This window comes from Mytilus trossulus, chromosome 1 (assembly GCF_036588685.1).
Source record: "Mytilus trossulus isolate FHL-02 chromosome 1, PNRI_Mtr1.1.1.hap1, whole genome shotgun sequence".
In the NCBI taxonomy this organism is placed as follows: Eukaryota; Metazoa; Mollusca; class Bivalvia; order Mytilida; family Mytilidae; genus Mytilus; species Mytilus trossulus.
Genome location: NC_086373.1, coordinates 50,308,778 through 50,334,092, shown reverse-complemented (window position 1 = coordinate 50,334,092; position 25,315 = coordinate 50,308,778). Strand labels below are relative to the sequence as shown.

The 25,315-nt window shown below is 33.8% G+C and overlaps 1 protein-coding gene across 1 annotated transcript; it reads right to left on the bottom strand.

Annotated features, from left to right (window-relative positions):
* Positions 1 to 13,752: 13,752 nt before the first annotated feature.
* Positions 13,753 to 15,358, bottom strand: LOC134708429 (caveolin-3-like). The gene is made up of 2 exons (XM_063568950.1): positions 15,150 to 15,358; positions 13,753 to 14,364 (listed from the first exon to the last, which is right to left on the bottom strand). The coding sequence occupies exons 1-2, from the start codon at positions 15,228 to 15,230 to the stop codon at positions 14,038 to 14,040; spliced, it is 408 nt and encodes a 135-aa protein (XP_063425020.1). The 5' UTR covers positions 15,231 to 15,358; the 3' UTR covers positions 13,753 to 14,037.
* Between the last annotated feature and the right edge of the window lie 9,957 nt (positions 15,359 to 25,315).

The window sequence follows — 25,315 nt, the reverse complement described above, 5'->3', positions numbered from 1 at the left end:
TTTTCCACTATTCAAAACTTCTGTAAGTATAATAGTTTCTGAGATTATACCATAACAAGGTGGTAGGTCAAAGGTCAAGGTCAACATACAAATTTTACCTTGAGGTATTTTTCAAAGATACATGAATTGATGATGAATGGTGAAGATCCTAGGTGTCTACGACTTACGGTTTCTGAGTTTTGGTTGTCAACCGACACCGGTTAATTTTCATAGGGGCATAACCCTACCAATGAGTCGTTGAATCTTTTCGATCCAAATGTAACGAAGAACCGGGGTCTGGTCCTGAACAAATTTCACCCTTTGTTTTTTTTCTACCTATTACGGTTACGGTGTTGGAACGATAACAAGGTTTTTGGGTTTCGGAGGGATTACTCCGAACCGACAAAATATTTCGACTAACAGGGTGAGTTCCAGATAGGTATTCATGACACCGATACAATGTGTGAATATGAAAGCGACACGTCTTACGGTTAACGCGGCTAAATTTGTCAAAGTTTGGCGGAAAAAGAATAATAATAATAATAATAATAATAATAATAAACAGAAGAAATACAGTAAGGTCTTTCCCTTTTGTAAAAGGAAAGACCTTAATAAACAGAAGAAATACAGTAAGGTCTTTCCCTTTTGTAAAAGGAAAGACCTTAATTAAACTGTCAATTGTTCTTGAACAATTGAGAGGTCTTTCCTTTTATAACGTAAAATACATGTTTCAATAGACGTAAAATGCATTGAAAAGCTTTAAAACACACTGAAAATCCTTTAAATAAGGTCAAAAACACATAATTAGATATATAGGACTTGACCTTGACCTTTGACCTTTTGACCTTTGTCAAGGTCATTAGTCCCCAATGTCAATGCTGAAGACCCCATGGGTCTAGGACCTTTGGTTATGTAGTAAAAGCTGATTTTGTCTTTTCAGAAACCTAAAACAGGCTTTATGCCCCTTAAAAATAGGTTAAATCTCTTCGGTCAAAATGTAACAAAGTTGCGCCGTAATGACCCAAACATTTTCCACTATTTAAAACATCTGTAAGTTTAATGGTTGCTGAGATTATCCCATAACAAGGTGTTAGGTCAAAGGTCAAGGTCAACATACAAATTTGACCTTGAGGTATTTTTCAAAGATACATGAATTGATGATGAATGGTGAAGATCCTAGGTGTCTACGACTTACGGTTTCTGAGTTTTGGTGGCCAACCGACACCGGTTAATTTTTATAGGGGCATAACCCTACCAATGTGTCGTTGAATCTTTTCGATCCAAATGTAACGAAGAACCGGGGTCTGGTCCTGAACAAATTTCACCCTTTATTTTTTTTCTACCTATTACGGTTACGGTGTTGGAACGATAACAAGGTTTTTGGGTTTCGGAGGGATTACTCCGAACCGACAAAATATTTCGACTCACAGGGTGAGTTTCAGATAGGTATTCATGACACCTATACAAAGTGTGAATATGAAAGCGACACGTCTTACGGTTAACGCGGCTAAATTTGTCAAAGTTTAACGGAAGAATAATAATAATAATTAAACTGTCAATTGTTCTTGAACAATTGAGAGGTCTTTCCTTTTTTAATGTAAAATACATGTTCCAACAGACGTAGAATGTATTGAAAAGGTCAAGGTCAACCTTAAAAAGCTCGAAAACACACTAAAAATCCTTTAAATAAGGTTAAAAACACTAAATTCGCTATCTGGGACATGACCTTGACCTTTGACCTTTGACCTTTGTCAAGGTCAGTGGTCCCCAATACCATTACTGAAGACCCCAAGGGTCTAGGACCTTTGGTTATATAGTAAAAGCTGATTTTGTCTTTTCAAAAACCTAAAACAGGGGTTATGCCCCTTACAGAATGGTCAAATCTCTTTAGTCAAAATGTAACAAAGTTGCGCCATAATGACCCAAACATTTTCCACCATTTAAAACTTCTGTAAGTATAATGGTTTCTGAGATAATCCCATAACAAGGTGTTAGGTCAAAGGTCAAGGTCAACATACAAATTTGACCTTGAGGTATTTTTTAAAGATACATGAAATGATGATGATTGGTGAAGATCCTATGTGTCTACGACTTACGGTTTCTGAGTTTTGGTGGCCAACCGACACCGGTTAATTTTCATAGGGGCATAACCCTACCAATGAGTCGTTGAATCTTTTCGATCCAAATGTAACGAAGAACCAGGGTCTGGTCCTGAACAAATTTCATCCTTTGTTTTTTTTCTACCTATTACGGTTACGGTGTTGGAACGATAACAAGGTTTTTGGGTTTCGGAGGGATTACTCCGAACCGACAAAATATTTCGACTCACAGGCTGAGTTCCGGATAGGTATTCATGACACCCATACAAAGTGTGAACATGAAAGCGACACGTCTTACGGTTACGGAGGCTAACTTCGTCAAAGTTTGGCGGAACAAAAAGAATAATAATAATAATAATAATAATAATAATAATAATAATCAGAAGAAATACAGTAAGGTCTTTCCCTTTAGTAAAAGGAAAGACCTTAATTAAACTGTCAATTGTTCTTGAACAATTGAGAGGTCTTTCCTTTTTGTAATGTAAAATGCATGTTCCAATAGACGTAGAATGTATTAAAAAGCTTTCAAACACACTGACAATCCTTTAAATAAGGTTAAAAACACTAAATTCGCTATATGGGACATGACCTTGACCTTTGACCTTTTGACCTTTGTCAAGGTCATTAGTCCCAAATGTCATTGCCGAAGACCCCATGGGTCTAGGACCTTTGGTTATAAAGTAAAAGCTGATTTTGTCTTTCCAGAAACCTAAAACAGGTGTTATGCCCCTTAAAAAAATGTCAAATCTCTTCGGTCAAAATGTAACAAAGTTGCGCCGTAATGACCCAAACATTTTCCACTATTAAAAACTTCTGTAAGTATTATGGTTTCTGAGATTATCCCATAACAAGGTGATAGGTCAAAGGTCAAGGTCAACATACAAATTTGACCTTGAGGTATTTTTCAAAGATACATGAATTGATGATGAATGGTGAAGATCCTAGGTGTCTACGACTTGCGGTTTCTGAGTTTTGGTGGTCAACCGACACCGGTTAATTTTCATAGGGGCATAACCCTACCAATGAGTCGTTGAATCTTTTCGATCCAAATGTAACGAAGAACCGGGGTCTGGTCCTGAACAAATTTCACCATTTGTTTTTTCTCTACCTTTTACGGTTACGGTGTTGGAACGATAACAAGGTTTTTTGGTGTCGGAGGGATAACTCCGGACCGACAAAATTTTTCGACTAACAGGGTGAGTTCCGGATAGGTATTCATGACACGAATACAAAGTGTGAATATGAAAGCGACACGTCTTACGGTTAACGCGGCTAAATTTGTCAAAGTTTGGCGGAAAAAGAATAATAATAATAATAATAATAATTAAACTGTCAATTGTTCTTGAACAATTGAGAGGTCTTTCCTTTTGTAATGTAAAATACATGTTCCAACAGACGTAGATTGTATTGAAAAGGTCAAGGTCAACCTTAAAAAGCTTGAAAACACACTTAAAATCCTTTAAATAAGGTCAAAAACACATAATTCGCAATATGGGACATGACCTTGACCTTTGACCTTTTGACCTTTGTCAAGGTCATTAGTCCCCAATGTCATTGCTGAAGACCCCATGGGTCTAGGACCTTTGGTTATATAGTAAAAGCTAATTTTGTCTTTTCAGAAACCTAAAACAGGCTTTATGCCCCTTAAAAAAAGGTCAAATCTCTTCGGTCAAAATGTAACAAAGTTGCGCCGTAATGATCCAAACATTTTCCACTATTTGAATTCTCTGTAAGTATTAAGGTTGCTGAGATTATACCATAACAAAGTGTTAGGTCAAAGGTCAAGGTCAACATACACATTTGACCTTGAGATATTTTTCCAAGATACATGAATTGGTGATGAATGGTGAAGATCCTAGGTCTCTACGACTTACGGTTTCTGAGTTTGGGTGGTCCACCGACACCGGTTAATTTTCATAGGGGCATAACCCTACCAATGAGTCGTTGAATCTTTTCGATCCAAATGTAACGAAGAACCGGGGTCTGGTCCTGAACAAATTTCACACTTTGTTTTTTTTCTACCTATTACGGTTACGGTGTTGGAACGATAACAAGGTTTTTTGGTTTCGGAGGGATTACTCCGAACCGACAAAATATTTCGACTAACAGGGTGAGTTCCAGATAGGTATTCATGACACCGATACAAAGTGTGAACATGAAAGCGACACATCTTACGGTTAACGCGGCTAAATTTGTCAAAGTTTGGCGGAAAAAGAATAATAATAATAATAATAAACAGAAGAAATACAGTAAGGTCTTTCCCTTTTGTAAAAGGAAAGACCTTAATAATAAACAGAAGAAATACAGTAAGGTCTTTCCCTTTTGTAAAAGGAAAGACCTTAATAATTAAACTGTCAATTGTTCTTGAACAATTGAGAGGTCTTTCCTTTTGTAATGTAAAATACATGTTCAAATAGACGTAGAATGTATTGAAAAGCTTTATTACACACTAAAAACCCTTTCAATAAGGTCAAAAACACATAATCGGCTATTTGGGACATGACCTTGACCTTTGACCTGTTGACCTTTATCAAGGTCAATAGTCCCCAATGTCCTGAACATTTTGCACTATTTACTATTTCTGTAAGTATAATAGTTTTTGAGATATCCAATAAAAAGTGAAAGGTCAAAGGTCAAGGTCAACCTTAAAAAGCTTTAAAACACACTAAAAATCCTTTATATAAGGTTTAAAAGACTAAATTCGCTATTTGGGACATGACCTTGACCTTTGACCTTTTGACCTTTGTCAAGGTCATTAGTCCCCAATGTTATTTCTGAAGACCCCATGTGTCTAGGACCTTTGGTTATATAGTAAAACCTGATTTTGTCTTACCAGAAACCTAAAACAGGGGTTATGCCCCTTAAAAAAAGGTCAAATCTCTTCGGTCAAAATGTAACAAAGTTGCGCCGTAATGACCCAAACATTTTCCACTATTTAAAACTTCTGTAAGTATAATGGTTTCTGAGATTATCCCATAACAAGGTGTTAGGTCAAAGGTCAAGGTCAACATACAAATTTGACCTTGAGGTATTTTACAAAGATACATCAATTGATGATGAATGGTGAAGATCCTAGGTGTCTACGACTTACAGTTTCTGAGTATTGGTGGCCAACCGACACCGGTTAATTTTCATAGGGGCATAACCCTACCAATGAGTCGTCGAATCTTTTCGATCCAAATGTAACGAAGAACCGGGGTCAGTTCCTGAACAAATTTCACCCTGCGTTTTTTTTCTACCTATTATGGTTACGGTGTTGGAACGATAACAAGGTTTTTTGGTTTCGGAGGGATTACTCCGAACCGACAAAATATTTCGACTAATAGGGTGAGTTCCGGATAGATATTCATGACACCGATACAAAGTGTGAATATGAAAGCGACACGTCTTACGGTTACGGAGGCTAACTGGGTCAAAGTTTGGCGGAAGAATAATAATAATAACCAGAAACCTAAAACAGGTGTTATGCCCCTTAAAAAAAGGTCAAATCTCTTCGGTCAAAATGTAACAAAGTTGTGCCGTAATGACCCAAACATTTTCCACTATTTAAAACTTCTGTAAGTATAATGGTTTTTGAGTTGTTCTGATAACAAGGTGTTAGGTCAAAGGTCAAGGTCAACATACACATTTGACCTTGAGGTATTTTTGAAAGTCTCATGAATTGTTGATGAATGGTGAAGATCCTAGGTCTCTACGATTTACGGTTTCTGAGTTTTGGTGGTCCACCGACACCGGTTAATTTTCAAAGGGGCATAACCCTACCAATGAGTCGTTGAATCTTTTCGAATCAAATGTAACGAAGAACCGGGGTCTGGTCCTGAACAAATTTCACCCTTCGTTTTTTTTCTATCTATTACGGTTACGGTGTTGGAACGATAACAAGGTTTTTTGGTTTCGGAGGGATTACTCCGAACCGACAAAATATTTCGACTAACAGGGTGAGTTCCGGATAGGTATTCATGACACCAATACAAAGTGAGAACATGAAAGCGACACGTCTTACGGTTTAGGCTGCTAACTTCGTCAAAGTTTGGCGGAAAAAGAATAATAATAAACAGAAGAAATACAGTAAGGTCTTTCCTTATAGAAAAAGGAAAGACCTTAATAATAATAATTAAAAACCAATTGTTCAGAGAACCATTGATGGTCTTTCCACCAGTAATGATTTTTTTTATATGAAAATATCAAAATTTAGTTTTAAATGTCAATTTCAGCGTCAAATGAAAACTTATTGAACGCTGATTCCAAAAATATAAGGTTTCTATACAATAAGATATAAACAAGGAAGATATTTTTTTACTTCCGGTTCAAAATAGGTTACTTCCGGTACTGTCTTAGAGTTTATTTGACGCTGATTCCAAAAATATATGGTTTTACATACTTTTACAATAATTTATTACAAAAATTAGCAACTTCCGGTTTACAAAAGGTCACTTCCGGTTAGCTTTTTCAACGTCATACTGCTTGCAACCTAATGCAAAAAGTCTCATAGCTTTAACATGAATACATATTAGGTAAAAGCAAAGGTCAAAATCTAGAACGTTAAATTAACATATGACCTTGAGCTCAATTTCAAGGTCATGAACCAAGGACCTCAAATCAAAAGACTTTAGGTGTTTACTTTGTATTGTTAATGAGTTATATTACCATACGACTGATATTAGATATCAAAGGGGGGAAAACTCGCAGCAAATGTTTACGTTCCCTTTCGACCAAAAGTTATGTGTAACTTCATGATGCGACTAACAATTATGTGAAAATATTTTGTCGATATCTACTAAGATTTCTGAAAATAAGAGATAACAAGCCAAAGTCAAAAATTTAATCATGACCTTGACCTTTGACCTTGACCTCATTTTCATTTTTTTGGACCAAGGACCTCAAATCAAAAGACCCTAGGCCTCTAACACTTGTGGTTTTCCAGTTAAAAATGCATATCACTTAAATCAAATATAAAAGGGGAAATAACTCCCATATGGAGTCTCCGGACAGCTTCGGTCAAAATAAATCAAATCATCCTGAGGATATAACAAGCAATTTGGTAGAATAAATTTGTCGGTTTCTTATACGGTTGTGAATATTAAGCGATCACAAGAAAAACAGTGTTCGGGGAGATAAATCTTACATTGAAAAGATTTTGGTTACGCGGTGTCAGTTACAAAAGCGTAATAACTGTTCGATATCATATACCATATGTTTAAGCGACATCTTGCGAAACAAAAAAATTGCGAAGGAACAAAAAGTTGGCGGAAGAAAAAAAATAATAATAATAATAATCAGAAGAAAACCAATAGGTCTTTCCACGGAAAAGTGGAAAGACCTAATAATAATAATAATAATCAGAAGAAATACAGTAAGGTCTTTCCCTTTAGTAAAAGGAAAGACCTTAATTAACAGCGTGTTAAGAATTTTGATTCTTATTTGTTGACTTAAATAATTAATCGATGTGACTTCACAACTAATGGTTCTATGCACTCCAATAGTTTTTCATGGTAGGGACATTGTTTTATCGTTAATCTATACCATAATTGTCTTGTAAGTCTTGCTTTTTAATGTAAAAATACAGAAATCAATGTAAAACCGTTCCTAACATAATAAGTGTCATTAAACACGACGTTTATTCTTTACATTTGTATTGATGTTTTTTTAAGAATGCATGATATTGAACTTGATTTCCTATTATATGTGTCGTTTTATTGATTTCTCTGTACCTATATCCCACACCTACCATTTATTTATAAAGACAAGCAATGCTTTCAGAAAAGGTCAAAATGGTCTTAAAGAAATGTTTTCACTAGTTTTGGGGTACAAGATATTATTTTCATTAGATTTATATAATTAGTGGTGTTCTTTTCGCTGTATTATTTAAAAAAAAGAATGTTTAAGTTTTTTTTAAAGTAAGTTGTGGTGACAAAATCTCTGACTCAAAATTTACCAGGGATAGAAAGATAATGTTTATAAAAATCTCTATCATCACTATAGACACCGGCATAACAAACGAGTTATATAGAAACACCGCTAGATGGGACCAAAGAAACATCGCCGTGCGAAAAAGGAAAACTATCCTTGAGGACCAACAAGTGTCCCTTTGTCGTAAAGTTTTGTGTTAGTAAAGAGAAATTGACGTGGACAACTAAAACATTTAATCTAGGATATGACATAAATTTCACTTTATAAGTTAAATGAATTCCTTACGTAAATTTCGAGAGTATTTGCCGAATTTCGGTAAGTTAACAAAAGATATTACCAAGTTTAATTCAACAATAAAATAAAATTAAGACGGACTGAGTTTGGTCATACACTGTGATTAATCACAATATAGGAACAAGTCTGCTTTAATAGAAGTGTATTTGATGCTTATAGGAATAGCTGCAACATGTTTATGACCTTAAATGCTGAAACGTATAAAGGTGTTGTCAAGGCGAAAATTACAAATTGTGAACTTTCCATTTCTATGTAGCAACATTCCAGCTGCGCCTACATACGTAGTTTATATCTCCTATTAAAGAGGTACGAAAGATACCAGAGGGACAGTCAAACTCATAAATCGAAAATAAACTGACAACGCCTGGCTAAAAATGAAAGAAGACAAACAGAATAATAGAACACATGACACAACATAGAAAACTAAAGAATAAGCAACACGAACCCCATCAAAAACTTGGGGTGATCTCAGGTGCTCCGTAAGGGTAAGCAGATCCTGCTCCACATGTGGCACCCGTCGTGTTGCTTATGTTATAACAAAAATCCGGTAAATAGTCTAATTCGGTGGGTCACATTCATGAAAGGGAAGGGTTTTGTAGTTACGACGTAAGGAACAAATCTGATATCATTTGGGAAACGGTTATTCCATAACGGTCAACCAATCGTGATGGCGTCCGTAAAATTTAAGAAGGGATGATTTCAACTTCACCATTTGTAACTCTTGGTTTAATAGCTTCCTTGTGAGCAGCAACCCTCTATCAAGAAAATCATGGTAGATAATGCAAGCATGGGAATATCGTATCAATTGGGAGATATATACCCCGTATGCAGGTGCTGCTGGAATGTTTCTACTTAAATATGAGAAGTTCACAATTGGAAAGCTGAAATCATCTCTTTTGTCGTAAAGTTTTGTTTTCAACCGACCCTCATTGTCAATTTCTATATGTAAGTAAAGATATGAGGCCGACTTAACTGTATCTGGTGTATCCTTTATCTCTAGTACGATGGGATAGACGCGTTCAACATAGTCACCAAATTTTGAATTATTTAGTGAAAGAACGTCATCTTTATAATATAGCGGACAGTAGGGTTAAAGGATATTGCTAACTTCTTATCTTTCTTCATAAGAAGTTCCTGTATGAAGTCAGCCTCATGATAATAAGGAAACAAGTCGGCAAGAAGAGGGCACAATTGGTTCCCATTGGAATGTCGACAGTCTGTTGAAAAACACACGTCATCCGAAAGTAACAAATATGTTGTCAATAAAAAAAATGAAGCATCTTGATAATGTTAGTTTCAAAGAATTTTTTGTTTGAATCAGAGTGATCCTTTTCAAAGCAGGATTTATCCCTCCCTACGACAAGATACTTGTATCTACGTTGGCCATTCTTTTTTATGAAACAAAGCAATACTAACTCTTTCAATTTGTCTTTTAGTTTGGAATGTGGAATACTTGTGTAAAAGGTAGAAAAGTCAAACGTTTTAATACTATTATAAGATGAAAGAGAGTTAGATTGTATGTACTCTAAAAGATCTTTGGAATTTTTAAGTATCCACATCTGATTCACGCCACCTCTAGAATAGGCAGTTTCACAATAACTTTGAAGCCTGTCTTTGATCGCTGATAAAAGAGATGTTAATAATTTAGAAAGAGGTTTCGTGGAGCACGTGGAAGACCAAGCAATATACCGTTGTTTGTAAGGACACTTATGTAGTTTAGGTATCCAATACAGTGATGGAAGATCCAGTTCTTCATCTTTGGTTGAGATTCCAAATAACATAGAACAGACCTATGATTATCCAGGATTTCCTCTTTCGTAAGTGTCGTGAGGGTATTGATTTCCTCAATAGATGTTTGCTGCTCACAAGGAAGCTATTAAACAAAAAGTTCAAAATGGTGAAGTTGAAATCATCCCTTCTAAAATCGTACAGACGCCATCACGAGTTGGTTGACCGTTATTGAAAATTTGTTTTACAGATGGTATCTGATATGTTCCTCATGTGTCTACCAAAGCGAGTTGTCCACATATCAGGCTTCGAGTGTTACATGGAAATAAACTCATCATAAATACCAGGATTAAAATTTTATATTTACGCCAGACGAGTGTTTCGTCTACAAAAGACTCATCAGTGACGCTCGAATAAAAAAAAATGTTTAAAAGGCAAAATAGAGTACGAAGTTGAAGAGCATTGAGGACCAAAAATTCCGAAAAGTTTCCCCAAACACAGCTGAGGCAATCCATTCCTGAGGTAGAAAAGCCTTAATTTTACAAAATTTCACAAGTTTTGTCAACAGTTAATTTATAATTATGACTGTGACATGAATACTGGGCTGGTGATAGCCTCGGGGAAATAAATCTCCAAAAGCAGTGGCATCGACCCAGTTGTTGCAAATACACTCGTCATAGATACCAGGATTAAAATTTTATATTTACGCCAGACGCGCGTTTCGAAATCATCCCTATGAACATTTTACGGACCCCACCATGAGTTGGTTGACCGTTATGGAATACTAGTAACCGTTTTACACTCTATCAGATATGTTCCTTATGTCGTAACTACAATCTCCTTCCCTTTTCACGAATATGACCTCCCAAATTATACTATTTACCAGGTATGTAATGGCTAGAGCCATGACATTTTTTTTATTTCCCATGTGTTCTCGCTTGTCAATTGAACTTTTCCTGAACATTGAACAAATGAGTGTGTGCGCATTTAATTCGTTCGTTTACATTCTTTCATTACGGGTTTCCTTTTAGTACTTGTTCTGTACAATGCCGGGCCAAAATATCAGATACTTAGTGTACTGGAAGACATTAATTCAATATCAGTACATTTATGAACATTTTGAAAATTTAAAAATCTTTTCTTTACAAGAAAATTAACGCAAACTTGTTTTTATCTCTCTGCAACACTTAGCCATGTGAAGTTAATTAATCATATTCATTTTTTTTTAATTTGAAGTTTCATATGATTAAAATATTTTGATCGTATCATGCTGTGCTCGGTGTAGCCCTATTTCTATAATCATTTTAAGAATACAGTTCTTTCTTTTTAGCTCACCTGGCCCAAAGGGCCAAGTGAGCTTTTCCCATCACTTGGCGTCCGGCGTCCGTCGTCGTCGTCGTCCGTCGTCTGTCGTCCGTCGTCGTCCGTCGTCGTTAGCTTTTACAAAAATCTTCTCCTCTGAAACTACTGGGTCAAATTAAACCAAACTTGGCCACAATCATTATTAGGGTATCTAGTTTAAAAAATGTGTGGCGTGACCCGGTCAACCAACCAAGATGGCCACCACGGCTAAAAATAGAACATAGGGGTAAAATGCAGTTTTTGGCTTATAACTCAAAAACCAAAGCATTTAGAGCAAATCTAACATGGGGGTATATTTGTTGATCAGGTCAAGATCTATCTGCCCTGAAATTTTCAGACGAATTGGACAACCCTTTGATGGGTTGCTGCCCCTGAATTTGTAATTTTAAGGAAATTTTGCTGTTTTTGGTTATTATCTTGAATATTATTATAGATAGAGATAAACTGTAGACAGCAATAATGTTCAGCAAAGTACGATTTACAAATAAGTCAACATGACCAAAATGGTTAGTTGACCCCTAAAGGAGTTATTGCCCTTTATAGTCAATTGTTAACCATTTTTCGTAAATCTACAAATATCTTCTCCTCTAAAACTTTTGGGCCAAATCAATCCAAACTTGGCAACAATCATCTTTGGGGTATCTAGTTTAAAAAATGTGTGGCGTGACCCGGTCAACCAACAAAGATGGCCGCCACGGGGTCAAATGCAGTTTTTGGCTCATAACTCAAAAACCAAAGCATTTAGAGCAAAGCTGACAGGGGTAAATGAAGATAGATGAAGATCTATCTGCCCTGAAATTTTCAGATGAATCTGACAACCTGTTCTTGGGTTGCTGCCCCTGAATTGGTAATTTAAGGAAATTTTGCTGTTTTTGGTTATTATCTTGAATATTATTATAGATAAAGATAAAATGTAAACAGCAATAATGTTCAGCAAATTAAGATTTACAAATAAGTGAACCTGACCGAAATGGTCAATTGACTCCCTAAGGAGTTATTGTCCTTTATAGTCAAATTTTAACAATTTTCATAAAATTTGTAAATTTTTATTAACATTTTCCACTGAAACTACCCGTCCAAGTTCATTATAGATAGAGATAATTGTAAGCAGCAAGACTGTTTATTAAAGTAAGATTTACAAACACATCACCATCACCAAAACACAATTTTGTCATGAATCCATCTGCTTCCTTTGTTTGATATTCACATAGACCAAGGTGAGCGACACAGGCTCTTTAGAGCCTCTAGTTTTCTATGCTAAAAATAATTATCCAAACAAACATATTTATCCAAACAAACATATTTAAAATTTGGATTGAGTCCTATAACCAAAGACATATACATTTCAGTCAACAGAGATAGATCTTATAAAAGGGACAGTACTAATCACAACCTATGATATTAGGACAGGATTGCGACTATGACTATTAGAACATTTACATAGTCACATGCATGATTTATCCCATTTCGGTAAACCAAATCATCATATTACGAATCCGTAAACTGACCGTCGAAGATATGACTTCCCAGAAACTCTTATATAGATAGTTAAGGGAAGGTAGTCGTCGATTATTGCAATTTACGTGATCATTATTGATACAATCGGTTGTCTCAAAGATAAATTGATAACCTTTAGTTTAGATGCAAAAAGTCTCTTTTCAAATGGAAAATGTTTAATGCACCATTACACAGTGACTACATATATCCACTGATTCTTTTCAGAGGGAATCTTCCTAACATTGCGAAAACATTAGATATACAAACAACCGTTGTAGCGAAGCTACAGATTCCGGTCTGTGGACCACTTCCATGTAACACTCAACGCCTGATCTGTGGACAACTCGCTTTGGTAGAGAGGAATATCGTTTATTTTATTAACTCAAAGACTTCGGAAACATGTAGCAGTAACTATCAGGGATATACATAAATATTCCAATGTATTTTCTTTGGAGAAAAAAATATTTAAAGTTATGATATTAAAGAAAAGTTTCTTCGGCATAAATGAATTGTTATAATCTGTTACATTAGTAAAATCTAACAAGTTTTATGACAGATTTTTGTTTCTTCATTTGTATAACTTTGTAGGAGGATTACACTTTTATGTCCGTAACTGTGCTTTTGCTTTAAATATGTTTAAACTAAACTGTGCTTTTATTTTCATCAGTTGTATTCGTTTTATAAACGAAAGAACAGAAAAAGTTTGTGTTTGAGTTCTCCAAAAGTGTTATTTGTATGTAACCTGAATTTCAATGAGTGTCCATAACAATAACGGCTCGGAATTTTATCTTCGTCATATCAAAGGGCATTAATTCACATACAAAGACAGGAAAGAGTGAGCATCGAGGGATGAATAAAAAATTCAAATAAAAGTAAAACAATCTGAAAATTGTACAATTTTATCGGAAAAAATAATTATAATAACAACAAAACGGGCATGTTGTATTTACATTTCAACAGTAACAAAATTGATGTTTTCTCTGTTTAAAATGTTCATATGGCACGCAGTCTTCTTTGTTAGAAAATCATTGAGCAGTGCTGAAAAGAATGAGGTTTCAAAATTCGAATACTTATATATGGCACATAGTAATACTGATGTCACACTCGATCATAGAGATAGAAATTGGTATATAGTTACTGTTTATCAAAAGTTTATCGAAATTAAGTCTCATTTCTTGAATGCATTGAATATTGCTCCGCACGCCTCACACAGTGGATACATACAACAGTTTATACACAAAGCGTATATCTTCTGGCAAACACCACAATTGATTTCAAGAACTTTCATACATGGTGTTATGAACCAAATATGGTAGAAAGCAATATAGGCAAATTCACATCCCCATTCAGCTGCAATACACATGCCACAACATGTGGTCATGATGATGTAACACAGTTTCTTCCATAATTCGAAACATTTCGATGAAAGTTTCCAGACGCAGTCAATACTGTGAATTCCATCAGGTTCGGCTATCACATCATTGAACCAAAGTGACTGTAAAGGAAAATGAATGTTGATGAATAAACAGACTGTAGTTGCAACAAATTTAAACATGATTGACCAATAAAAAGTCTTGCATCTTTGTATACAAAATTGTAAAATGAATTTCAGAAAACGACCAGTTATAATAAATGACATGACTGTTTGATTATTATTTTTTTCTTCAATAGCAACATTACTTGTACATGAAATTCTTCAGGACATGGCTAACCGTAGTGTGAAATAATGATATGTGGTATGATTGACAATGAGACAACTATCCAAATGAGTACAAATGAAGCGGAGTAACTATAGGTCATCGTATGGCCTACAACTTTAGGAAGCCCCATACCGAATACCAATAGTCAGCCAGCTATAAAAGGCCCCATAAGACAAATTGCGATACAATTCAATTGAAAAAAACCAACGGCCTGATTTTTGACAAAAAAATAAACAAAAAACAACTAATGAAAACAACAGAAATTCAGCTCCTGACTATAGGATCAGCACAAAAAGAAGGCCGCCGGGTTAAATATGTTTATGACCGACCATTCCTTTACCCCTCAAACTTGGGAAAACCTGTGTTCATCAGCCGATCAGAAGAATTATATTTCAAACTAAATTTCAGAGCATCACATTTTTCTCTATATTTAATGGAAGATAATTTAGAGGCCATAGATGGTACGTCGTGCTTTTGAAATTAATTTGTATCTGAAATCTATTGAAACAGTATGTTTTCAACCAAACTAATTACCATTTATCTTATAAAAGCTTTAATTATAAATTAAATGTTAACTTACCCCTAAATGGGCGTTTATGCTATTTGGATCTCTATTAACCAAATCAACTTCTTCTGATGTAGATGCTTGCTGCTCTGACATTCTTGAAATTTAAAAAAATGAATTCCTGCACTGTTTAAAGATGGAAGAAAATGTTTTAAATAAACATTCCTCTGTAAACAAAAACTTATATGACGATTCCTCTATCACCATCAGCAACCACCAAGTTGCTATGACTCGCCATAAACAACAGAAAGATACAATATGAAATATTTAATTCAAGTTCTTTTTCATTACTTTGTTTAATTGTTGATCAATATATCTGTATGTATATATTTTTTGCAAGCAGTGCTTGAAACATTCAAGCAATTAAACAAGAAGGTTAATCGAATATGCAAGCATTTCTACATTGATTTTTTGTGTGTTAACGGTTGCGTTAGTCTTTTAGATGTTTTTTTACAACTGAGTGCGCCTGCTCTAATTCCATTAAAAAGGTTCTTAATATTGAATTTGCATTTTACAACAGAATGAAAATGATTCTAGTCATTAATTGCTATCAACATGATTTTGTAAATATATTCTTAGGTGTTTACAACCAGTTTGAGGTTATTCCGATGGATAGATTGCAATATGTGTTGGTGTTATATTTAAGTGACACTCAACGACTTACCTTTCAAGTTCAAATTTTATTTAAATGAAAACACAGTTCTTTGCCACATTTACTATACAATCAATTGATTTTCAGTAAATTTTAAAAGATACTAGCAACCGTGACATTCTTTATGTTTTAAGTATACTGGAATATATTGATTTTGTTATTTTAAACAATGATTTAATAATAGATGGCAAATGTATGTAATAACGAGACAATTAGTTTTATAATTTTGATTTTGATAATTTGAATAAATTTCCCCTTTTCACATTTTATTCTAGAACCATTGATTGTTGTGCCCATGACTGGAAATCAAAATATATATTCGATTGAACTTAATTTCGTAGATACTAAAAAAAATCAAAAGATTTTTGGAGTGCATACAATCTAAGACTTTTTCATCTTGCAATAGTATTAAAACATTTGACTTTTCTTCACTTTACACAAGTATTCCCCATTCCAAACTAAAAGACATATTGAAAGAGTTGGTATTGCTTTGCCGGTTTAATAAAGAGGAATGGGAAACGTAGATACAAGTGTCTTGTCTTAGGGAGGGATAAATCCTACTTTGTAAAGAATCACTCTGATTCAAACAAAAAGTTATCTGAAACTGACATTATCAAGATGCTTGATTTCTTGACTGACAACATATGTATTACGTTTGGAGGACGTCTTTTTTTAACAGACTGTCGGAATTCCAATTGAAACCAGTTGTGTCCATCTTAATGCCGACTTGTTTCTTTATTATTATTATGAGATTGACTTCATACAGGAACTTCTTAGGAAGAAAGATAAGAAGTTAGCTATTTCCTTTAACTTTACTTTCAGCTATATAGATGATGTTCTCTCACTAAAAAAATCAAAATTTGGTGACTATGTTGAAAGAATCTATAGGATAATACAGATAAAGTTAAGTCTGCCTACTATATTGACTTACATCTAGAAATTGACAATGAGGGTCGGTTGAAAACAAAAATTTCCGACAAAAGAGATGATTTCAGCTGCCCAATTGTGAACTTGCCATTTCTAAGTAGCAACATTCCAGCATCTCATGCATACGGAGTATATATCTCCCAATTATTACGATATTCCCGGTTTTGTATTTCCTGTCATGATTTCCTTGATAGAGGGTTGCTGCTCACAAGGAAGCTATTAAACCAAGAGTTCCAAATGGTGAAGTTGTTATAATCCCTTCGTAAATTTTATGGACCCCATCACGAGTTGGTTGGCCGTTATGGAATAACCGTTTCAAAGAAGATATCGTATATGTTCCTAATGTCATAACTACAATCACCTTAATTCCCTTTTCACGAATGTTACCTACCGAATTAGACTATTTACCAAATTTGTAATAACATAAGCAAAACGACGGGTGCCACATGTGGAGCAGGATCTGCTTACCCTTCCGAAGCACCTGAGATCACCCCCAATTTTTTGGTGGGGTTCGTGTTGCTTAGTCTTTAGTTAATATGTTGTGTCTTGTGTACTATTATTTGTCTGTTTGTCTTTTTCTTTTTAAATGGCGTTTTCAGAGTATTTTCGATCTATGATTTTGCCTGTTCCTTTGGTATCTTTGGTTTCCTTCGAGCTCCTTTTAATATCCCGGTAATTAAGAGATCGATCTTAAAACAATTGGCTTTGAAATGGTTTAAGCTGTAACTCTTTTTTGCAATAATCGCCTTTCTTTAGTGACAATGATGATTGTGATAAAATGTTTGTATGATGGTTTAACTAGAATAAAAGTCAATAATGTGGTAGCAAATGTTGCAGCAACGATACCTCAGAGGTCATCACTGAGGCAAGATCAGTTTCCCTATCTTATGCAAATATTAGAATCTTTACATGCATGGCTTTTGTTTTAAATGGATTTTAGAATATACATTATATAATTTGTGCATTGAAATTCCACTTTCATTCAATAAGTTAAAAAAAGGCACGTTCGCCTCAGTACGCAACAATTTCTAATTTAGATCGCTTCAAAATGCCAGAATTTTTTGAACGCATATTAAAATAGAACCGATTGAATAGACTTGTGTTGTAGTTTACGGTAGGTATAGTCATGGAGGTATAGTGTCCGGCTAGGATCGTGATTTTTCGAGTGATTTGATCGGGCTTTTTTAGAGAGTGACCACTTTTTTTCGAGTGATTATGATCAAAAATGTAAACATACATCCTTTCTGACAAGACGTGTTATAGAAGCTTGAGTTTAACATACAAGGATATACATGGTGTGTTTGTATCTGATATAAAGAAGGTCTTCAAAACAGTTTAAATAATGTTGAATTATATTGCAACAAATGGCAGCTCTCTTTGAATACAAACAAAACAAAATCCATGATTTTTAGTGACTCAAAACAAAATGATGAAACATCACATATTTACTATGAGAATAAAGCCATAGAAAGCGTATCAGAATATTCATTTTTGGGAATGTTGATAAAATGTAATGGAAATTTATCACAAAGTACTTCAGAGCTGACAAAAAAGGCAAAAAAAACGTCTTTTTTGCAATAAAATTCTACACTAAATCATTGAATAATCTACCTATAAAAGTAGCAAATAATCTTTTTGATTCTTTAAGTAAAACCAATTATGACCTATAATTCAGAAGTAACATATTTGGATACATATATTTCTTTTCATAGAGCCAAAAACAGAGCCTTATCTTCAGGAAAACAAATTAATCAACTTGATTTTACAGACAAACCCCCTATTGAAAATATGCATCTTTAATTTTGTAAATCTACTCTAGAAATAAGAAAAAATGCATCCAATTTAGGAGCAAGAGTTGAATTAGGGAGATTGCCTATAGAATGATTTATTAAAACACAAACCCTCTTATTTTTAGCTAGACTATATAATAATAATATTAATCCATTGATAAAGGAAGCATTTTTTCTCTAGCAGTCTCTAGATTTAACAGGAACTTATTCATGGTATACATTTGCAAAAAATATTGTTGAAGAGACTAATATTGACCTTAATATTCTTTCTACTTTTAAGGACATAAAAGATGTAAATAAAATAAAAAACAACAAAAAGTTAAAAATGAAAAAATATATGAAGATTTCATTGAAACTAAATTTGAAAACATTGATGATAAAAGTAAATTTTATCTATATAAAAAACTTAAAAAAGATTACAAACTTAGAGAAACTTATCTAAATATATCTAATTTTCAGATAAGGAGATTAATCACTAATTTAGAATAAGTTATCACTCCCTCTTGATTGAAAAGGGGAGATATTTTAAAATCCCAAGAGAGGAACGACTTTGTCATAAATATAAAATACTAGAGGATGAGAAACATTTTTTACTCTTCTTGAATATTTAAATGGGAATAAAAACTGGTCTGATTTAGTGTGTGTATCTTTTTTGTTTTTGTTTTTTTATGATTTTTTTTTGTGGAGGCAGGGGACCGAGTTTTTATTTAGAATATTTCTTATTACATAGCATTTTTCTGGATCTTCTCTGCTGTCCAGAAGGTTTCTTTGTACTTTTTTTGATAAACGGCTGTGCCATGAGCACATGCTACGTCCATAGCGTTTTCGGAGAATAAATTTCATTCTCTCATGGTTGTAGCTTATTATCTTTATCTTGCATGAATAGACATTTCTCGTATCACACTGCATATAGTGTGATACGAAAAAAAATATACGAAAATCTGTGTTAATTTGATTCGCTTATCCATAATCATAAGATGATATTACGGCATTTCATTGGCTATTCTTTAAAGGTTACGACGATGTATATTTCGTGAGAAAAATACTACACCACGGATTCGCGTAATTTTTTACACAATGAGAGTATTGACCATATTAAGACAATTAGGGTTGACAACAATTTATGAGAAAGGGATACCTATGGCGGCCGGTTAAGGCCATTTCGCGTTTTCGCTTTTCATATTCTATAGGGCGAAAACGCAAAAACGCGAAATCGCGAAAAAAAGGCGAAGTAGAAAACGCGAAAAGGCGAAGTCGAAAACGCGAAAAAGCGAAATCTTATCGCGATTTCACATTTTCGCGACTTCGCCTTTTCGCCTTTTCGCGTTTTTACGATATACATGTTATTATAACATAACATTTTAAATATAATTGGAGACAAGACTACAAAGTATAAGTCATTCAAATGATTGTCATATAAATTTCATATCTGTGACATATTTTAAATATTTTTATAATTAAACAATTTCTTTACATTCTTTGTTGACAATTACTGAACAAATCTAAAAACAAATGCATTTGTATACAATACCTTTGAATATACAATTTGCTGGAAGTTATAGTTTGGACTAAAATCTAAATTTTTTAATATTTAAAATAGCTTGTATGAAAAAAGTTTAAAATGTAATACATGTGGAGATAAGACTTTTGTCAAATAAAACTAGTAACGGTTTCGCGAGGCTATCCTAAGACCTGTTAAAATATACTAGAATATCTTATGACATGTCTTATGATCCTCTTAGGACTTTCCAAGACCTCGCCTCAAAATTGTCGTAGGTTGATCTTAGCAAAGATATCCTAAACCTGTCGCATGTTCTTTTGATTTAAACAAAAGGTAACTTGGATTTATGGAAAATTCATGTAAATGTAGAATGTGTTTCCCATATACTACTAAACGCATTGATTAATATTTCAAATTTTCAAAGATGGAAATTTTTTCATCTACAGGAGACACCAAGGGACAAGGGATATGTTGAATGCGGTAGACAATAACAACAATCCTCCCCGTGTCAGAACCAGATTACCAAAACAAATAGAGAAACTGAATCTGGTCAATTAACAAATATATTTTGAAATGTCAAAAATATGATTTCAAGCAAATTGTATACTCAAAGGCATTTCATACAAATGCATCTGTTTTAAAATTTGTTCAGTAATAATAATAATAATAATAATAATAATAATAATAATAATAATAATAATAATAATAATAATAATAATAATAATAATAATAATATAGGGTTATTGCATGAATATTCCACAACATTCATGCAATGACCCTTTTATTGTATAGCAATATAATATTTGAAAGTAAAAATTGGTTTAAACTAAGATTGTGTCGTTGATGACGTCATGAATTTTGAAGATTTATTGCACTAGTGCAATATTGGAATTTATTGCACGCTAACGTTTGGTTACTTTCTGTGGGAAATATTATATTGCTATGCAATAATAATAATAATAATAAGATCTTTATTTCAATAGAGTATATAACTCATTTGGATTAAACCAATTTTAAATAAGGCTCTCTAAATACAATATCAACTACATGACTAAAACATAATTAATCTACTAATATACACATGTAAACAATAGATGTATATAAACAAAATATAATTTCAACAACAAAAACCGCCTATATATAAAAAAGAAGATGTGGTATGATTGCCAATGAGACAACTATCCACAAGAGACCAAAATGACACAGACATTAACAACTATAGGTCACCGTACGGCCTTCAACAATGAGCAAAGCCCATACCGCATAGTCAGCTATAAAAGTCCCCGATAATAATAATAGTAAGATCTTTATTTCAATAGAGTATATAACTCATTTGGATTAACCCAATTTTAAATAAGGCTCTCTAAATACAATATCAACTACATGACTTAAACATAATTAATCTACTAATATACACATGTAAACAATAGATGTATATAAACAAAATATAATTTCAACAACAAAAACCGCCTATATATAAAAAAGAAGATGTGGTATGATTGCCAATGAGACAACTATCCACAAGAGACCAAAATGACACAGACATTAACAACTATAGGTCACCGTACGGCCTTCAACAATGAGCAAAGCCCATACCGCATAGTCAGCTATAAAAGTCCCCGATGTGACAATGTAAAACAATTCAAACGAGAAAAATAACGGCCTTATTTGTATAAAAAAATGAACGAAAAACAAATATGTAACATATAAACAAACGACAACCACTGAATTACAGGCTCCAGACTTGGGACAGGCACATACATAAATACTGTGGTGGGGTTAAACATGTTAGCGGGATCCCAACCCTCCCCCTAACATGGGACAGTGGTATAATAGTACAACATAAGAACGAACTGTAAAAATCAGTTGAAAAAGGCTTAAATCATCAGATGGACAAAAATACAAGTGGACGTGGCGGGGTACTTGTATATCCCGACAACAAAAAGACACTAGCAACAGATCTGAGAGTACTCGCAGTTATCTGAAAGCTAGTTCACATTGTGGCTTAACTTATAAATTTGACACTTTTAAAAAGATGATGACTTGTTAGTGTATTTGAAACAAGGAATGTATTAAAGGAATTGTCTAATTTATGAAAATATTTAAAGTAAACCACAGATATGAATTTTATATGACAATCATTTGGATGACTTTGTAGTCTTGTCTCCAATTATATTTAAAATGTTATTTTTTAATTATGTTTTTCGTAAAAACGCGAAAAGGCCAAATCGCGAAAACGCGAAAACGCGAAATCGCCAAATCGCAAAAAACGCGAAATCGCGAAGTCGAACAGGCGAAAATGCGAAGTCCAAATTTCGCGTTTTCACGTTTTCGACTTTTCGACTTCGCGTTTTCGACTTCGCCTTTTCGCGATTACGCGTTTTCGATTTCGCATTTTCGCCCTGTAGAATATGAAAGGCGAAAACGCGAAATGACCTTAACCGGCCACCATAGATACCGTTTTATATTAACTCTCGTTATTTAATTCAAATAGATCGAATAAACTCGCCGTATGATATTGAAATTAAATAACTAGAAGTGATATCAAGCGATATCCGTTCTCACTTGTTGTGAAATCTATAAATAATTTCTCAATGTCATTTTTATGAAAAACTAAAGGGAGGTTACCTGAATCTATGTAAACCAGTCACCTGAAAGTGTCGTGAAAACTTCTAAAAGCACTTTAAACATATTGTCTGAACACTGTACAATCACTCATTTTAGCTCATCTGGCCCAAAGGTGTCAAGTCTGATTTTCCCAACACTTGGCATTCGTCGCTGTCCGTCTTCGTCGTCCATTAACTTTTACAAAAATCCTTTCCGCTGAATCTACTGGACCAAGTTCATTATAGATAGAGATCACTGTAAACAACCAGAATGTTCAGTAAAGTGGGAATTACAAGCATGTAACCATCACCAAAACAGAGAATTTTGTCATGAATTCTATTGTTTTCTCCAATGTTGAAGAGTGTTGCACTGCAGCACATAGACCAAGGTGAGTGCCTCTAGTTTGATTAATAAAATCCAATAACTCGGAAACGTAAAATCTAAAATTAATAAAATCCAAAAGGGAGTATACCTAAATAGATATAAACAATTCTCCGAATTTTAATATAAATTGGTTACAGCGTTTTTTACTTTTTGCGACTTGCTGACGACGGACGGGCAACGGTATACCATTAAACGTCCCATATTAAAACTCTGGGTTCACCACGAAAAATATTATTAGTTGTGATAACAAAAGAACCATAAAATAAAGTTGAAAAGATTATGAGTCCCCTGCACTGTGTTCTAAAGACCTTTTGATAAAGGGTCATATAATTTCTAATTTAAAACTGGAGAGTTGTGGTAGAACGTTTTCCGAACAGAATTAAATTGAAAAAGTTTGATTTTGATCACCGTAGTAGTATGATTTTGTGATTTGTTGGGAAGATATGATATTGTCCTACACTTGATTACAGTTACAAACTAGAAAACGTCATTTTTTTCAAGTGAAGAATACCCTTTTTTATCAAAATTTTCTTTGATAAAAACGGACCATTTGTTAAAAAACCCGGACGATTTCACTGTTGCTCTCGAAAAAGTCCGGAAAATAATAAATCCTCATTTTTTGTTTGTTAGATACAAGGAAATTGTCCTTCAAAATTAATCAAAATAAGTACGGTAGTCATGAAAAAAATATTTTTATAATTACGAATTAGTAGTTAATTGGCCTTATCGCATGTTTTTCACTCGAAAAAGCCCGAACGACACTCGAAAAACCACGATCCTAGCCGGACACTATACATACCGTGGAAGTGTCCGGTTGGGATCGTGTTTTTGTAGACAATTTTTTTCTAAAAATGATTATTCACAAACTGTTTTTTTTAAGGTAAGACGCGAGACCGATTTTCGACTTTGACGTCCAGGTTTTGTCGAGTTAATAATATGCTTTCCATCAAAACTATTAGTTAATTTGTACAGGATTTTTTTTTAGCTTAAATTTATATTAAACGTGTATTTGTGTGCTTTTTGACAGAAACCCCATACTAATTGTTTTATTGACAAGTTTTCTTGATGAAAAATTATCTCTAAATGACTTACATTAACACATATTGTTTTATTGACAAGTTTTGTTGATGAAAAATGTATCTCTTACATTAAAATATATTGTTTTATCTTTGCAGCAATGAAAAATAAGGAACACTGTACAAATGCACATATTTTTATGAAGCCTATCCGGCATATGTAATACAAGGTCGTGCAGTAAAACCCACCGTGATACCTTGCTTTAAAACAAATGTATTTATCTTATTTACGAAGTCATATATGAAAAAAGACATCACAGGAGCTTCGTTTTGTTTTTCTATAATATACGAGACTATAATGCTTTATGATATTAATAAAAGGACAAACAGAGTAAGCGTTAATGAAACAGCAACCGTAAAGAAAAGATAGCTTGGACAAAATCATCTAGAGAATAACAGTCAGTTTCAACAATATCCATTGTGTCTGTATAATATGAATGATCATGAATAGCTCTTACTTGATTCCAAGTCTATTAAAGCTGATAACAGAAACAATTAAGACGTGGAATTGCCACACTCGTGCAGTTTAGATATTCGACAGCAGTTACAGAAATCAATAAAAATAACAACTGTGAAGCTGGACTGACTTTTGAAGATTATTGAATTGCTGACACTTCTGGAACAAATTGAAATTCCGCACACCCCGGTTTTTTAGTTAGTTCGTGTTACAACAATCCAACTATGTTCTCAGATACATGGTATCTCTTATTTTTTTTTCTTGTTTTAAAGTTTCATACATTTCCATATCATGTGTATTTTAAAAGTTATATACATTGTCTTTTGTAATTAATATTGTGAAATGACTCTGACCTCGTAATTTAAAACATACGGTCCTTCGACACTGCATTTTTCAGTTTATTTTCATCTTGTTGGTTGACTGGGACGCTGAATAACATTTGGTTGAAGAAACCTTTCTGTAATAATCTTTTAAAGTTGTTATTGGCCAAAAAAATTATATTCTTAATCCCGAAAGTACATGACTGATCATCGGCTTAAGTTATAATTTGATTACATCTATGATTTGACTGATACAATCATCAGTCTGTGCAAGATGATTTTCGTATTTTTTGTTGAGTTTTATTATTTCCAGCTCTGAGATTTCTTTAACATTTTTGTCGACAAATAAGTAGTTTTCTTCAAATATCACAGAACTGTCAGTTTCAACTGGGATCCCAGTTTTAAACCAGAGAGGGCTACAGTCGCATCCTGCTTATACACCCAGCTTATGGGTAGTTGGTCTTATC